The sequence below is a fragment of the Eretmochelys imbricata genome, chromosome 24 (assembly GCF_965152235.1).
Source record: "Eretmochelys imbricata isolate rEreImb1 chromosome 24, rEreImb1.hap1, whole genome shotgun sequence".
Lineage (NCBI taxonomy): Eukaryota > Metazoa > Chordata > Testudines > Cheloniidae > Eretmochelys > Eretmochelys imbricata.
Window position 1 is genome coordinate 19,777,971 of NC_135595.1, and position 16,986 is coordinate 19,794,956.

The window sequence follows — 16,986 nt, forward strand, 5'->3', positions numbered from 1 at the left end:
CAAAATCAACCTAGAAGGACATTTCTCCCCTCCAGGGCGTTCCCGCCCGCCTGGACAGCTGGGTGAGCCACGGCCTCTCCTTCCCACAGCCCTCTTTCCCCAGGGGAGCTCAGCCAGCCGGTGCCTTTCCCCCGGCCACGGGCCTTGCCTTCCGGGAGGGGGTCCAGGCAGGACTCCTGGGTTCCATTCCCTGGCCCTGCAAGGGGAGAGGGGTCCAGTGGTTAGAGCAGGGGGCTTGGGAGCCAGGACTCCTGGGCTCTATCCCTGGCTTTCAGAAGGGAGTGGGCTCTGGTGGGTTACTGGGGGGATTACTGGGAGTCAGGACTCCCGGGTTCTCTTCCTGCCAGCATCACTTGTGCACAGATAGGGGCGGGGGGGCCCGGTACGGGGCGGTCAGGGGACAAGGAGCTAGGGGGGTGCTTTCCCCACAACTCGCTTGATTCAGCCAATGCACAAAAGAAACCCGCAATCCCCCCAAAGAGAAGCAGCAGCCGGTGGCTGCTGAAGGGAGGTGCACTGCAGCCCGGCACACAGCAGAAGGGCAGGACGCCAGACTGGGGCTCAGGGCTGCCCGATGCCTCCACCGGCCCTGGGAGCTGGGTAGCACTCGGCCCGGATCAGCATCTCCACCACGCCCTGGGCGTATTTTCTCTCCCCCTCTCTCTTCATGCAAGCGCCAGGGGAGGCACATCCAGCCACAGCCTTCTTCACGGTGATGTCACCTGGACGGGGGGAGAGAGACGTCATCAGGGGCTCCCACATCCCCTCCCCTGACCCCCATGTGGTTTCTCACACACTCCCCTCCCACCAGGACTGCACCCGGCTCTGTAGGCAGAGTGGGGTCTCGTGCGCAGAGCAGGGGGCTGGAACAAAGTGAGAACATAACAGAGGAACGGCCCCCCTGGGTCACACCAAAGGTCCATCTAGCCCAGTATCCTCTGGCCAATGCCAGGTGCCCCAGAGGGAATGAACAGAACAGGGAACCTTCCGGTGATCCATCCCCTGTCGCCCATTCCCAGCTCCTGGCAAACAGAGGCTAGGGCCACCATCCCTGCCCACCCTGGCTAATAGCCACAGATGGACCTGTCCTCCAGGAACTTCTCTAGTTCCTGTTTGAACCCTGTTATAGTCTGGGCCTTCAAAACATCCTCTGGCAAGGAGTTCCACAGGTTGACTGTGCATTGTGTGAAGCAGTACTTCCTTTTGTTTGTTTTAATCCTGCTGCCTGTGGTGACCCCCCGTTCTTATGTTAGGAGGAGTAAATAACTCTTCCTTATTTCCTTCCTCCACACCCTTCAATCTTCTCAAGACCTCGATCATATGCCCCCTTAGCCGTCTCTTTTTCAAGGTGAAAAGTCCCACTCTTATTAATCTCTCCTCATATGGCAGCACTTCCATCCCCCTCATCATTTTGGTTGGGCTTTTCTGAAGCTTTTCCAATTCCAATATCTTTTTTGAGAAGGGGCGACCACATCCGTACGCAGTGTTCAAGTTGTGGGCGTCCCATGGATTTATATAGAGGCAACATGCTATTGTCTGTCTTATTCTCTGTCCCTTTCTTAATGATTCCCAGCATTCTGTTCGCTTTCTTCACGGCCGCTGCGCATGGAGTGGATGATTTCAGAGAACTCTCCACTATGACTCCAAGATCTTTCTTGAGTGGTAAATTCAACCCATCATTGTGTATGTCTAGTTGGGATTACGTTTGCCCATGTGCATTACTTTGCATTTATCAACATTGAATTTCATCTGCCGTTTTGTTGCCCAGTCACCCAGTTCTGAGAGATCCTTTAGTACCTCTTCGCAGTCTCCTTTGGATTTAACTATCTTGAGTAGGTTTGTATCTTCTGCAAATTTTGCCACCTCACTATTTACCCCTTTTTCCAGAACATTTCGGAATATGGTGAATAGGACTGGGCCCAGTGCAGATCCCTGGGGGACTCCCACTATTTACCTCTCTCCGTTCTGAACACTGACCATTTTTCCTACCCTTTTTTCCCTATCTTTTAACCAGTTACTGAGCCATAAGAGGATTTTATCCCATGACAAGCTATTACCAGCAGGACAGTGGGGTGGGAGGAGGTATTGTTTCATATTCTCTGTGTATATATAAAGTCTGCTGCAGTTTCCACGGTATGCATCTGATGAAGTGAGCTGTAGCTCACGAAAGCTCATGCTCAAATAAATTGGTTAGTCTCTAAGGTGCCACAAGGACTCCTTTTCTTTTTGCGAATACAGACTAACATGGCTGTTACTCTGTATCCCATGACAGTTCACTTTGCTTAAGAGCCTTTGGTGAGGGACGCTTTCTGAAAATCTAAGTACATTATATCCATGGGATCCCCCTTGTCCACTCGCTTGTTGACCCCCTCAGAGAATTCTAGTACATTGGTGAGGCGTGATTTTCCTTTACCGAAACCATGTTGACCCTTCCCCAACAAATTATGTTCATCTATGTGTCTGACAGTTCTCTTCTTTCCTATAGTTTAAATGAGTTTGCCCAATACTGAAGTCAGACTTATTGGCCTGTTGTTCATGGGATCACCTCTGGAGCCCTTTTTAGAAATTGGCATGTCATTAGCCATCCTCCAGCCATTTGGGACAGAAGCTGATTAAATGGTAGGTTACAAACCACAGTTAGTAGTTCTGTAATTTGACATTTGAGTTCCTTCCGAACTCTTGGGCGAATCCCATCTGGTCCTGGTGACTTATTACTGTTTAATTTATCAATTTCTTGCAAAAACTTGCAGTCAGTTTTGGGCCCCCCACTACAGAAGGGATGTGGAGAAATTGGAGAGAGTCCAGCGGAGGGCAATGATGAGGGGGCTGGGGCACGTGACTTAGGAGGGGAGGCTGAGGGAACTGGGCTTCTTTTGTCTGCAGAAGAGAAGAGTGAGGGGGAATTTGATAGCAGCCTTAAACTACCTGAGGGGGGTTCAAAGAGGGTGGAGCTCGGCTGTTCTCAGTGGTGGCAGAAGACAGAACGAGGAGCAATGGTCTCCAGTTGCAGTGGGGGAGGTCTAGGCTGGAGATCATGAAACACTATTTCACTAGGAGGGTGGTGAAGCGCTGCATTGGGTTCCCTAGGGAGGGGGTGGAATCTCCACCCTTTGAGGTGTTCTATGGTTCTCTAATTCTCTGAACCTGCCTGCCGTACCCACAGCCAGCTGCTTCATGGCTGCTCTGGTCCCTGGAGAAAATGCCCGACCACCATGTGGGTGCCCCAGCCCCTCTGCCTGCTGTCTGCTCTCCTGGTCACAGGGGAGTCCCATCTGTCCCCAGGCACAGGGAGCTGGGCACTGATGAGAAGCAGGAAACCTTTGGAAATCACAGACAAATCTCAGGAGGCAGGAAAAGCGTCCCCCACCCTTGTCATCCTGCTTGGAAATGTTCCCCTGCCCCCTGCGCTGAGATTCCTGAGATTCATATACATTTGTTAGTCTCTAAGGTGCCACAAGTACTCCCGTTCTTTTTGGGGATACAGACTAACATGGCTGCTACTCTGAAATCTGACTCCTTGGCTGTATTCGTGACTCCAAGTCTGACACCGCCTCCTTCTGCCTCAGTTTCCCTGTTTGTAAGGTGGGGATAATGTTCCCTTCCTCCCACCTGGGACCCTGGCAAAGGCAGGGGAAGGCATTTGGAGGTTGAAGTGATGTTTCCAGAGGAAAGCTCTGAAAAAAACCAAAGTGGACCAATTGGTTTTCTTTCTTTCGTCCTTCAATTAAAAACTTATGTTCACTGACTGAATTGAAACTCTCCCAAGCTCTGGACAGGAAAGAGTTAACGATCATGGGATCTCTTCAGCCAGCCCAGAGTTTTTGCATGCACGATGGAGGTGTGAAGCCATCAGTGGCAAGGGTGAACGATCACCAATCAAATTCGGAAGAAGAGAGTTGACAGGACACGATGGTCCCCGGCTTTGGAGTCGACACTTTTCTGGTGCTTGCAGTTCAGTGTAGAGTATATAGAGCAATATGAACAAGGGGTCGACAGTTTAGCTCGTACTGACTTCACTCATGCCTTAATGTGGCCGGTTGTAAATCGAGGCAAATATCTAGATGAGCTGATGTACCCCCAGAAGACCTGTGTGTACCCCTGGGGTACACAGACCCCTGGCTGAGAACCACTGATTTCCACTAATGCAAAAGGGAATTGGCCTCAGTACACATTGGCATCATCTGATCAGCCAGTGTCACATGCAGGGCTGTGAAATCTCCCATCTCTGGGCGCACCAGGATGTCATGGGGCAACCCCAGCTGATCCCCCAGGGGGCAGGTATTTGCCAACCTGCCTGATAAAACCACAGCCAGATGCTTCCTCGCTGTTCTGCTCACTGCAGTAAACACCCGGGCACCATGTGGGTGGCTCTGCCCCTCTGCCTGCTGTCCGCTCTCCTGGCCACAGGTGAGTCCCGTCCGTCCCCCGGCACAGGGAGCCAGAATTCAGCTGGGGAACGTGCCGCTGTCGATGGCGGATTCTGGGGTCAGGATGGAATTTGTGGGTAAAACCAGCAAGAGGAAAACCCAGGGCCACGTCCCCCGGCTGACTCGGGGAGAGCAGGGATTGGAGCCTGGGACTCCCACAGCCCAGGCTAGGTGCCTGGCCAGGGGGTCAGAGTCTGTCTGTCCTTCCTTCTTCTCGTTTCTCCTCCAGCTCTCACCCAGGCTTGGGGTCATCCCGATGAGCAGCACCACCCCCATCCACATATAATCCCGCTTGGAAATGTTCCCCTGCCCACCAGCGCTGAGATTCCTGCCAGGACTCCTGGCTTCATCCCCCGGCTTTGAAATGGGAATGGGGGTGCAAAGGGTGGGGCTGAGAGCCAGGACTCCTGGGCTCATTCCCCAGCTGTAGAAGCGGGCTGGGGTGTAGTGAGTTTGAGCAGAGACGGTTGTAAATCAGGACTCCGGAGTTCTGTCCGTGGCTCTGAAAGAGGAGTGGGGTCTCATGGGTTAGAGTGGGCTGGGAGTCAGGAGTGAGGACTTCTCAGCTGTCTTCTTGGTTCTAACCCTGAATTGAACACATCTTTGTTCTACCTCAGTTTCCCTATTTCTTAGATGGGGAGAATATCACTTTGCTACCATCTAGGGACATAGAAGTGGCAGAGGAAGGCATTCTGAGGTTTAATGGATGTTTCCACATGAAAGCTCTAAAAAAACCGAAGTGGGAAAATTTTTCTCTTTCTTTCTTTCTTTCTTTCTTTCTTAAAACTACCTGACGCTCACGTCATGAATTTAAAGGCCCCCACACTCTGGAGAGGAAAGAGTTGATGCTCCTGGGATCGCTAGCTGGAGGTGCACAGCCATCAATCCAAAGGCTTAAGAAGCATCAATCGTATTCTGAAAAAGAGAATTGGCAGGATCAGCGATGAAAAGTGGGCTGAAGTCGAGTGTGGCTGAGCTGACGTAACTCTGAGAGCAGAGAGTTATGACGGGATGTGTGTGTGTGTGAAAGGTTCACCGTAAAGCCAGGCAGAAATCCCTCTTCAGAGCAGCCGAATTCTTGTTTTTCTGTCTACACAGACGTGTGGGGTTTGTTCGCAGGCACAAGCTGCACCCCAGATAGCCACGTCAGCAGCTGAAAATGTATTCTAGCCACAGACACTCAGGCAGCAAACAGACTTGTCTGCAGTGTTGAGTCAGATACAAATGACCAGCTAGCAAGATGCCTTTCCCCATCCGGAGAGTTAAATGGAACTGGGCAGAACTGCTGCAAAAGCAGGTGGCATTTCTCCAAGATCTGCCTGCCCACACGTTCAGTGAGGAGGCATTGGTGGTAACAACTCCCACAGCGCCACCTCTTGGTTCCTGGTGGTATTTCGCCCACGGGCACTGCCTGGGGAGGGGTGGGGAGCCGGGGTTTGTACTGAGAAGGGATTTTTCCAACCTCCAGGGAGCGCTCTGCAATGCGAGGTGTGTGCGTCCAGAGACCTATCGTGCTCCGGCCCCCTGCAGCCCTGCGCCCCCTCGGAAGGGACCTGCGTCACCGTCGTGGCAGAGATCAGGCTGGGTGAGTGAAAGAAGATTTCTACTAAGTGTAGACACCATTGTCCTCCTGAAGCCAGGGGTCGAACCCAGGAGTCCTGGCTCCCAGTCCCTCCCCCTACTCTAACCAATAGTCTCCACTCCTCTCCAGGAGCAGGGACTGCTCAGTCTGGAAAGATAATGTCATAGACGGGGGATGGGATGAGATGGGGAATTTCAGTGGGTGGCTGTGGGGCTGGATCAGACAGAAGAGAGGATTTTATTGGGGGTGGGGGGGAAGATGAGATTAGTTGGGGGTGGGGTGGATGGATACAAAAGGGGAGGATGGAGCAGCTGGGGGTCCATTGGGGAGTTCAGAGGTGATTCTCTGTTTCCCTTCCACAGAGGGATACTACTTCTCCTACACGGCTAAATCGTGCCTGGAGCCCCAGAACTATGAGCCCAGCCCCTTCTCGCTGACCTACCCGCACAATGTCACCGTGCGGGTGAACATCGTGAGCTGTAACACCGACGGCTGCAACGCTGGGGCCATCCCAGGTGTGTGTCTGCTGCAAACCTAGAGCCCTACTCCGGCCACACCTGCCTGGAGAGAACCCAGGAGTCCTGGCTCCCAGCCCCCCTGCTCTAACCACTAGACCCCACTCCCTTCCCCGAGCTGGGATTGAGCCCAGCGTGTGGTGACTCCCCACCCCTGGCTGACTGTGTGTGTCTGACTGTTCTCAGTGCCAACTGTGAGCTCCGTCCCCAACGGCCGGCAGTGCCTGTCGTTCTTCAACGTGTGGCCATATCACGGGAATGAGAAGGAGAAGAAGAAGGTGCTCTTGGCCTGCACCGGCGCCGAGGACCATTGTGTTGAGGAATCTGGGATATTAACACTGGGTAAGTCCTCCAGATGGGGGCGGGGTCTGAACACAGAGTACAAGGTGGAGCCCAGGTGTCCTGGCTCAGTCCCCGACCCCCTGGCTCTGACCCACTAGACTCCACTCCCCTGGCAGATTTGCAGAGAGAACCCTGGAGTCCTACTTGCCGCGATGCCAAAGGAGCACCCAAGGAGGATAAGGCCACTGCGGAGAAACAAAATGAATTCTGTGCATCGGTCTTCACGGCTGAGGCTGGGAGGGAGATTCCCAAACCTGAGCCATTCTGTTTTCATAACAAATCTGAGGAACTGTCCCAGATTGAGGAGTCATTACAGGAGTTTTTGCAACAAATTGATAAATTAAACAGTAATAAGTCACCAGGACCAGATGGGATTCGCCCAAGAGTTCGGAAGGAACTCAAATTTCAAATTATAGAATGACTAACTGTGGTTTCTAACCTACCATTTAAATCAGCTTCTGTCCCAAATGGCTGGAGGATGGCTAATGATACGCCAATTTCTAAAAAGGGCTCCAGAGGTGATCCCAGCAACTACAGACTAGTAAGTCTGACTTCAGTACAGGGTAAACTCATTGAAACTATAGGAAAGAAGAGAACTGTCAGCCACACAGATGAACATAATTTGTTGGGGAAGGGTCAACATGGTTTCGGTAAAGGAAAACCACGCCTCACCAGTATACTAGAATTCTCTGAGGGGGTCAAGAAGCGTGTGGACAAGGGGGATCCAGTGGCTATAGTGTACTTAGATTTTCAGAAAGCCTTTGAAAAGGTCCCTCACCAAAGGCTCTTCAGAAACGTGAGCTGTCATGGGATAAAATCCTCTCATGGCTCAGTAACTTGTTAAAAGATAGGGAAAAAAGGGTAGGAAGAAATGGTCAGTTTTCAGAACGGAGAGATGTAAATAGTGGGAGTCCCCCAGGGATCCGCACTGGGCCCAGTCCTATTCACCATATTCCGAAATGTTCTGGAAAAAAGGGTAAATAGTGAGGTGGCAAAATTTGCAGAAGATACAAACCTACTCAAGATAGTGAAGTCCAAAGCAGACTGTGAAGAGGTACTAAAGGATCTCTCAGAACTGGGTGACTGGACAACAAAACGGCAGAGGAAATTCAATGTTGATAAATGCAAAGTAACACACATGGGCAAACGTAATCCCAACTAGACATACACAATGATGGGTCGAATTTACCACTCAAGAAAGATCTTGGAGTCATTGTGGAGAGTTCTCTGAAATGACTCCATGTGCAGCAGCCGTGAAAAAGGGGAACAGAATGCTGGGAAATATTAAGAAAGGGACAGAGAATGGGACAGAATAGATCGTGTTGCCTCAATATAAATGCATGGGAAGCCCGCAGCTTGAACACTGCAGGCGGATGTGGTCGCTCACTCTCAGAAAAGAGATATCGGAATTGGAAAAGCTTCAGAAAAGCCCAAACAAAATGATGAGGGGGTTGGAACGGCTGCCATATGAGGAGAGATGAATAAGAGTGGGACTTTTCAGCCTGGAAAAGAGATGGCTAAGAGGGGATATGATTGAGGTCTAGAGAAGGTTGAAGGGTGTGGAGGAACTAAATAAGGAAGTGTTATTTACTCCATCTAACATAAGAAGGAGGGGTCACCACAGGCAGCAGGATTAAAACAAACAAAAGGAAGTACTGCTTCACACAACGCACAGTCAACCTGTGGAACTCATTGCCGGAGGATGTTTTGAAGGCCAAGACTACAACAGGGTTGAAACAGGAATGAGAGAAGTTCCTGGAGTACAGGTCCATCTGTGGCTATTGCCAGGATGGGCAGCGATGGCGGCCCTAGCCTCTGTTTGCCAGGAGCTGGGAATGGGCGACAGGGGATGGATCAGTGGAAGGTTCCCTGTTCTGTTCATTCCCTCTGGGGCACCTGGCATTGGCCAGAGGATACTGGGCTAGATGGACCTTTGGGGTGACCCAGGAGGGCCATTCCTCTTATGTTCTCACATTGTTCCAGCCCCCTGCTCTGAGCACTAGACCCCACTCTGCCTGCAGAGCCGGGTGCAGTCCTCCTGGGAAGGGAGTGTGTGAGAGACCTTATTGGGGTCGGGGGGTGGATCTGGGAGCCCCTGATTACGTCTCTCTCCCCTCATCCAGGTGACATCAAACTGAGGAAGAGTGCGGCTGGATGTGGCTCCCCTGGCGCCTGCAAGAAGAGATTCTTGGTGAAGAAATACACCCAGGGCGTGGTGGAGATGCTGAGCCGGGTTGACTGCTACCCAGCTCCCTGGGCCAGTGGAAGCATCGGGGAGCCCTGAGCCCCGGCCTGGCGTCCTCCCCTTCTGCTGCGTGCTGGGCTGCAGTGCACCTCCCTTTGGGGGGATTGCGTGTTCCTTTTGTGCATTGGCTGAATAAAGTGAGTTGTCCGGAAAGCACCCCCCAGCTCCTTGTCCCCTGACTGCCCCGTACCGGGCCCCACACCGCCCCTATCTGTGCACAAGTGATGCTGGCAGGAAGAGAACGCTGGAGTCCTGACTCCCAGTACCCCACCCTGTAACCCAACAGGGCCCACTCCCTTCTGAAAGCCAGGGATAGAGCCCAGGAGTCCTGGCTCCCAAGCCCACTGCAGGGCCAGGGAATGGAACCCAGGAGTCCTGCCTAGATCCCCTCCCCCAAGGCAAGGCCCGTGGCCGGGGGAAAGGCTCCGGCTGGCTGAGCTCCCCTGGGGAAGGAGGGCTGTGGGAAGGAGAGGCCGTGGCTCACCCAGCTGTCCAGGCGGGCGGGAACGCCCTGGAGGGGAGAAATGTCCTTCTAGGTTGATTTTGCAGGGCTCAGTTCGTCCCGCTCTCTGGGGCGGCTCCACTGGGAGTGACGAGCTCAGGGAAGGTGTCAGGAAATAGGGCAGATCCCCCCAGCCGGTGGTGCTCTGTGAGCAGATTTCACCCAGCGTGAACTCCTGGATCGCTGCCCCCGTCTGACCCCGGAGTCACAGCCAGTCCCCTCAGATACTCTCAGACAAGCCGGACTTTGTGAGGAAACCTCACGTACACCCCAAACCAGCCCACCCAGGTTGTCCCCTGCCCCAGAAGACCGGTCTCTTACCCCAGGGCCACGGGACCCCAGATCCTACACCAAAGGCAACGCTGGCAGCCAGCTCTGTAGGAATCTTGCTAAAGGTTCGTGAGCTAAGGAAAGGGAATGAGGGTGACAAGGGGTTAAAGCAGGTAAAATTCATGCCCAGGTGAGTTGCAGTCTGTAATTCCAAACGGTGGCGGTGAAGGAAAAACTGCCATTTTCCCAAGTCTTTTCAGGTGCTCCCAGACGGTCTCCAGGGACCCCCGCTTTGCATCCGGTTCCGGTCCCTGTAAGCGTCCAGCCAGCCCAGCGAGGCAGGGTTCCCTCAATCCATCCTTACAGCTTCTTCTCCCAGAGAACAAGGTGGCAGGTCCCCACCCACGTGGGCTTTGCCTTCGATGTGGGGAGGGAGGAACATAGCAGTCAGCACACGCGATGGCCCCTGCCCTTGGACTCAGCACTTTTCTGGTGCTAAAGTTCTTCGTTAGCATCCCTACAGCATTGTCAAGTTCCTTCCCCACTCTGAACTCTAGGGTACAGATGTGGGGACCTGCATGAAAACCTCCTAAGCTTACTTTTACCAGCTTAGGTGAAAACTTCCCCAAGGTACAATCTATTTTACCCTTTCCCTTGGATTTCCACTGCCACCACCAAACTTTATCTGGGTTCCTGAGAAAACATAGTTTGGAAACGTCTTTCCCCCCAAAATCCTCCCAACTCTTGCAACCCACTTCCTGGGGAAGGTTTGGTAAAAATCCTCACCAATTTGCATAGGTGACCACAGACCCAAACCCTTGGATCTTAGGACAAAGAAAAAACATTGAGTTTCCTTAGGGAGATCCCTAGGGAGCTTGTTAACCACCCTCCCCAGCAAGAAGACTTTTAATAGAAGTAGAAAAGAATCTTCCCTTGTTGCCAAGAAGGCCAAAGGCATTTTGGGCTGCATCAGTAGGAGCGTTGCCAGCAGATGGAGGGAAGTGATTGTTCCCCTCTATTCGGCACTGGTGAGGCCACATCTGGAGTACTGGGTCCAGTTTTGGGCCCCCCACTACAGAAGGGATGTGGACAAATTGGAGAGAGTCCAGCGGAGGGCAACGAAAATGATGAGGGGGCTGGAGCACGTGACTTAGGAGGGGAGGCTGAGGGAACTGGTCTTCTTTTGTCTGCAGAAGAGAAGAGTGAGGGGGAATTCGATAGCAGCCTTCAACTACCTGAGGGAGGTCCCAAAGAGGATGGAGCTCGGCTGTTCTCAGTGGTGGCAGAAGACAGAACGAGGAGCAATGGTCTCCAGTTGCAGTGGGGGAGGTCTAGGTTGGAGGTCAAGGGGAGGGACGGCATCCACGGGACAGCAACCGGGACCCCAGGGCAGGTCACAGCAGTGAGAGCTCAGCTGGCCGGCCCTGGGGAGCAGCTGGCCGCATGCTGCATGCGTCTCTTGTTCTTCCATCGGCGGCGGTTGCTACTTCAGGCTCATGGTGGCCAGCGAGAAGCCGGGAAGGCTGGGCTGTGCAGGCCCTGGGGCCCGCCCGCCCCTTCTGTCTGCAGTCCCACCCCTGTTCTGCTCCTTCCCCCGTGGCCCTGCCCCAGTTCCACCCACAGTCCTGTCCCCGTCCACCCACCCCCTTGCAGCCCCCCCACCCACGTCCCCAAGACCGGGAAAGATCTGTCCCGTCACCAGCTGGGGGTGAGAGCTCTTCCAGTCCCCGGGCCACAGCCGCAGCTGGGATCCTGGCGCTGGGGCTTCCCCCCGACACCTGGCACTTCTGCCAGGCACCGGGCTTGGGGTGCAGGGGTGCCCATTTTCCAGGGGGCCCCCAATGGGCTGAGGCTGCTGGGCACAGGCCCTGACGGCCCATTGGCTAATCCGCCACCGCTGCACTGCGGGTAGGGGTGCGGGCTCCCCTGGCTGAGCTGCCCTGGCAGGGCGGGGCAGGTGGGGGCAGGGGGCTCTGTGTGTGGACGGAGCGGGGTTTGGGTTTAAACACGGGTCAGAGCCATGTCCACAGGGAGAGGGGGAAGCCGGCTGGCTTTGGAACAGGGGAGCGTGGCTCCGAACTCGCTTGCAAAGCCACAGGTTGTGACAAGAGGCTCTGGCCCCATAGGGAGCCTGGGGCTGAGCCTTGCCCAGAGCTGGGCCAAGGGCGTAGCCAGGTAAAGCGGGAACTGCCGGGAGGCTGCGGGGGCCTGGCCCACTGGAAATCCCGGCCCCGGGCCTCCCTTTGTCCTAGTGCCGATGGGCCCGGAGAGCCGGGGCTGGAAGGAATCCGGGACAGGCGCTCACCTTCCGAGATCTGCCCGCTGATGGAAATGCACTGGCTGGCACGGCCCTCGCACTGCAGGGTCTCCGTGCTGGAACAGCTGCTCCGACCCGGGGCAATGCAGATCGGGCACCGGCCTCCCGTCTAGACGGTGTTGATGATCGGCCCTGCAAGACCCTGAAGAGAGGGTCGGTGGGGGTTGACGGGCAGGGCTGCGGACAGGTGCCTTCTCTACTTTGTTACCACTTATTTCTAGCACCTCAATAACTGAGATCAGGGACCCCTTGTGCCAAGAGCTGCACAGACTCCTCAGAGCAGGGGCCCTGATTGCACTGGGCACTGCATAGATCCCCCCAGCCTGCTACTGGGGGCCCCCCATTGTGCCAGGCACTGCACGCCTCCCTCCCCTGAGATCAGGGTCCCCCCTATGGCACCAGGTGCTACACGGGACCCCACCCTTCTCCAGAAAAGAACCTTTTCCGAACAAGTTTGACACTCAGTCGGAGCCTGGGCCACTGGGAACGAGCAGGGAGGGATGCAGAGATGTACGGACAGGAGAGAACTGGGTATTGCAGCTGTTCGTAGAGCAGGTCCGGGATTGAATCTTCACAAAGAAGAGGGAGATGTTCCTGGGCGTGGCGGAGGATACACAGGAGAAGGAATAGCCTGCATTTCCCTTCGCTTCTGGTTAGAAGTGTAACCCTTCTGCCCGTCAGAGTTGGCAGCAACAAGGGCCGGGTTCAATATCTAGGGGATCCATTCCAATAACACAATGCAAACCGGCTTGAGCCCCCAACCAGTGACCTGGGACCTGACCCCTGCTGAGCGCCTCCAAGAGGCAATCTGAGTGTAGCAGAAGCCTTTTAATAAGAGAGAGAAACAATGTGGCATTATGTTGGGGAAACACCAACAGGATTCATAACACAACCCATGAGCAAAAAAAACCCACCCCAAGCAAATTGGGGCATGCCCCTTTCCCTTTGCTTCTTGAGTCCAGCAACCCCAAATCACCCAAAGTCCCAAAAGTCTAAGGACCCAAAAGTCTCTGTCCCTGGTCAGGGCAGCCCCAGAGTTCGAAAGTTTATCTGCGGAGCCTTACCCCCCAGCCTGGGTGGAGATGGGACAGGGGTAAGAGGCACCTTACATGATCTGCAGCTGACCGCCCCACAGCTCCATAGGCCTTCGCTCCGCTCCTCCAGCCGCCCCACGAACTCCTTCGCTCAGCTCCGCTCCGCGGCCCACAAGCAGCTCCCGCCGTCCAACGAACTGCTCCACCAGCCGGTCCACAAACTGCTCTGCGTCCCACCAGCAGCTCCTGCTGTCCTACAAACTGCTCCACCAGCTTGTCCACAAGGCACTCCAGCCATCCTGCAAACTGCTCCACGATAGAACTTCAGGCTCCCCCACTACTTAACACAACGCTCAGTGATTTCAGCTCTTAGTCAGTTCAGCTCTTTGGTGAATTCAGCTTGTAGTAGGGGAGCCTCAGTGCTGGTGCACTATTAGCCCAAAGGGAGCTCAGCAGCCTGTAACTAAACTTCTAATGAAATCAAAATTATCTCTGATATTCTACAGTGGAGACAGAAGAGGAAGGGAGAGAGAATTAACATGTAAGACCCTCACCAATAGGCCCATACCACCAAGTATTAAAACTTGTCCCCAGCCACTCTCCATTCACAGAGTTTTGGAACCCATGACCCTTGCCCAGCGAGTGCTACTTAGTTGATGGTGAGTCCCTCCATCATAACAAAAGGCCAAGTACAGTTCCCAGCACAGTTCCCATAATCAGGATAATAACAATTTATTCTTCCTGCCCCAATAACAGAGACACTGGGGATCCCGCAGCAGCCAAAGTGACCATTTGGGCAGCTATGGCCTCATTCTAGGCATGGTGGGTGTGCCTATGCAAATGAGATCAGCCCCTGAAGTTCTTTTCCACAACTTGCCACACCTCACCACCAGATGTCAGGGTGGAGCTCATCCTGACACTGCTTACAGAAGCAAAACAGATACAAAAATTATTTACAGATGAAACCAGCGCCCCAAGGGCTGGTGATTCCTGGGAGCCACCTCACCCTTTTTTCTGGCGTCCCAGACCAGAAGGGCCCATACCCAGCATCTAGTCTGACCTGCCGCATAGCCCAGGCTGGAGAAGTCCTCCCTACACGGGGCCCGATCACGTGCGTTTGATGAAAGCATCTTCCAGGAGGACAGTCAGCCTGGCCTGGGGGATGCCGAGGGACGGCGCATCCACCGCATCCCTAGGGAGCTTGTTAACCACCCTCCCCAGCATGTCTAGCTAAATACTTATCTGGCGCCCATCACCATGGCATCTGAACCCCTCATCATCTTTAATGCATTATCCTCACAGCCACCTTGTGGGATGGGGCAGGGCTGTCAGCCCCATTGAACAGATGGGGGAAACTGAGGCACAGATCCTCAGCAGGACCTAACTCTTTGAATCTCTAGGCCTAAGTGGTGTGTCCCAGGTCACACAGGGCGGCTGGCAGAGAGGGGCCTGGAGCCCAGGTGTGCTAAGCCCTTGGCACGCGTGTCCAAACCACAGCCGGCAAACGGTCGGTGCGGAGACCGATGGTGGAAAGTCAGCGCCACCCACCCTTGACCAGTGCGTTTGCCTCCTAGACACCGAGGCAGGTGCTGTGACCAGCGGGGCAGGGCTGTGGCTGAGCAGGGCAGTTGCTCACAGAATTTCTCCTACACTGGAAACAGGATCTGGTGAGGAGGGAAATAAAGCAGGATTTCCATTTTAATTTCTGGTGCCAGCGTCCCCCTTTTCTTGTCCGGTCCCCGAAGGCCTCGGGTTCATGGAGGTGGCCTTGGCTGATCTCACTCCCCCTGTTAAATCTCACTCCCCCTGTTAAAGCTAGTGCCTTGGATAGGTGCTGGCAGTGGCAGGGTGCACCGGCTGGTGTCTGCAGCAGTTTGGGGCACAGAGGGATGCGACAAAGTGGAAATTGAGCTCCTATTTCTACGATGCCATGGAGTGCCTCAGTTTCCCTCTGTGCTTTGCAAGGCTGTGCAGGCCGCCCCTCCATCCATCCCCGATAAACCTGTGAGGAAGTGGAAGCGTTCTTAATGTTTCCTCTGAATAGTGTGGGGGTGCCTCAGTTTCCCCTAGGCAGTTCTTAAGTATCTAGGTGGGATAAGGGTGTATGATCCTTGCAGAGCCCGAGAGGGCAGGTGTGTGCAGGGGTCTGGACACAGAGAATGGCCGACACCCTGTTTCCTGGCCACTGATGGCCTGGGCCCTTCCCCCCTGCAAACCTCTGTTTTACTGGCTGGCTGAGAGTCACGTCTGGCTGTGGAGTTGGGGTGCAGGACCCTCTGGCTTCCCCAGGACCCCGCCTGGGCGGACTCGCTGTGGGAAGCGCATGGAATGGCAGAGGAGGCTGAATGCTCCGAGGTCAGACCCAGGAAGGTGGAAGCCGGGTGAGCTTTGTGTCCTGCAGACAGGCTGCTCCCAGAGAGGAGACTTCCCCAGAGTCCTGCCTGCCTTCGTAGGGAGCAGGTCCAGAGCATCGCCCGGGGACTCCCTGACAACACCCATCCTTCTGTCCGTCCATCCTCCTACACGTCCACCCTTCCCCCCAAACACCCATCCATCCATTCCCCTAAGAGACTGTCTGTCCATCCATCCATCTGCCTTCATGCCTGTCCATCCATCCCCCTACACACCTGTCTAGGTTCCTTCCCCACTCTGAACTCTAGGGTACAGATGTGGGGACCTGCATGAAAACCTCCTAAGCTTACTTTTACCAGCTTAGGTTAAAACTTCCCCAAGGTACAAATTATTTTTGTCCTTTGCCCCTAGATTTCTACTGCCACCACCAAACTTTAACTGGGTTTACTGGGAAACGTAGTTTGGTCACGTCTTTCCCTCCCAAATCCTCCCAACCCTTGCACCCAACTTCCTGGGGAAGGTTTGGTACAAATCCTCACCAATTTGCATAGGTGACCACAGACCCAAACCCTTAGATCTTAGAACAATGAAAAAGCATTGAGTTTCCTTACAAGAAGACTTTTAATAGAAGTAGAAAAGAATCACCTCTGTAAAATCAGGAAGGCAAATACCTTACAGGGGAATTAAATTCAAAACAGAGAGAATGCCTCTAGGCAAAACCTTAAGTTACAAAAAGACACACAGACAGGAATATCCATTCTATTCAGCACAGCTATTTTCTCAGCCATGTAAAGAAATCATAATCTAACACATACCTAGCTAGATTACTTACTAAGTTCTAAGAGTCCATTTCTGTTCTGTCCCCGGCAAAAGCATCACACAGACAGACACAGACCCTTTGTTTTTCTCCCTCCTCCCAGCTTTTGAAAGCATCTTATCTCCTCATTGCTCATTTTGGTCAGGTGCCAGCGAGGTTACCTTTAGCTTCTTAACCCTTTACAGGTGAGAGGATTTTTCCTTTGGAGAGGAGGGATTATAAAGGAGTTTACCCTTCCCTTTCTATTTATGACAACAGGTGAAAGTATTTTGCCACGGGGCATGGGGGATTTTATAGCTCCGGGGACAGAAAGGTGGTTCCCCTTCCCTTTATATTTATGACAGGTCCTTTCTTATGTTATTATAAAAAATACATAAGTGTCACGGCCACATTGTGACTGACAAATAACTTCCTTTCTCAGTTCCACCATGTAATTATAAGATAACTCCACTGGGATATAAATATTGTTCTTACAGTTCAGTGGATAGTACATAGAGCTGCACAAACAAGTCATTGTATCAGGAAATTTTAGCTCGTATTGACTTCACTAGTGCTTTATATCTGGCCTGTTGTAAAATGAGGC

The 16,986-nt window shown here is 53.5% G+C and overlaps 1 protein-coding gene across 1 annotated transcript in view; it reads right to left on the reverse strand.

The window, feature by feature from the left end:
* Positions 1–561: 561 nt before the first annotated feature.
* LOC144279630 (phospholipase A2 inhibitor and Ly6/PLAUR domain-containing protein-like) overlaps positions 562–16,986 on the reverse strand; it is a 68,064-nt gene continuing 51,639 nt past the window's right edge. The window contains exon 5 of the mRNA XM_077841205.1: positions 562–722. Coding sequence (XP_077697331.1) covers positions 562–722 — 161 coding nt within the window. The remainder of the gene's footprint in view (positions 723–16,986) is intronic.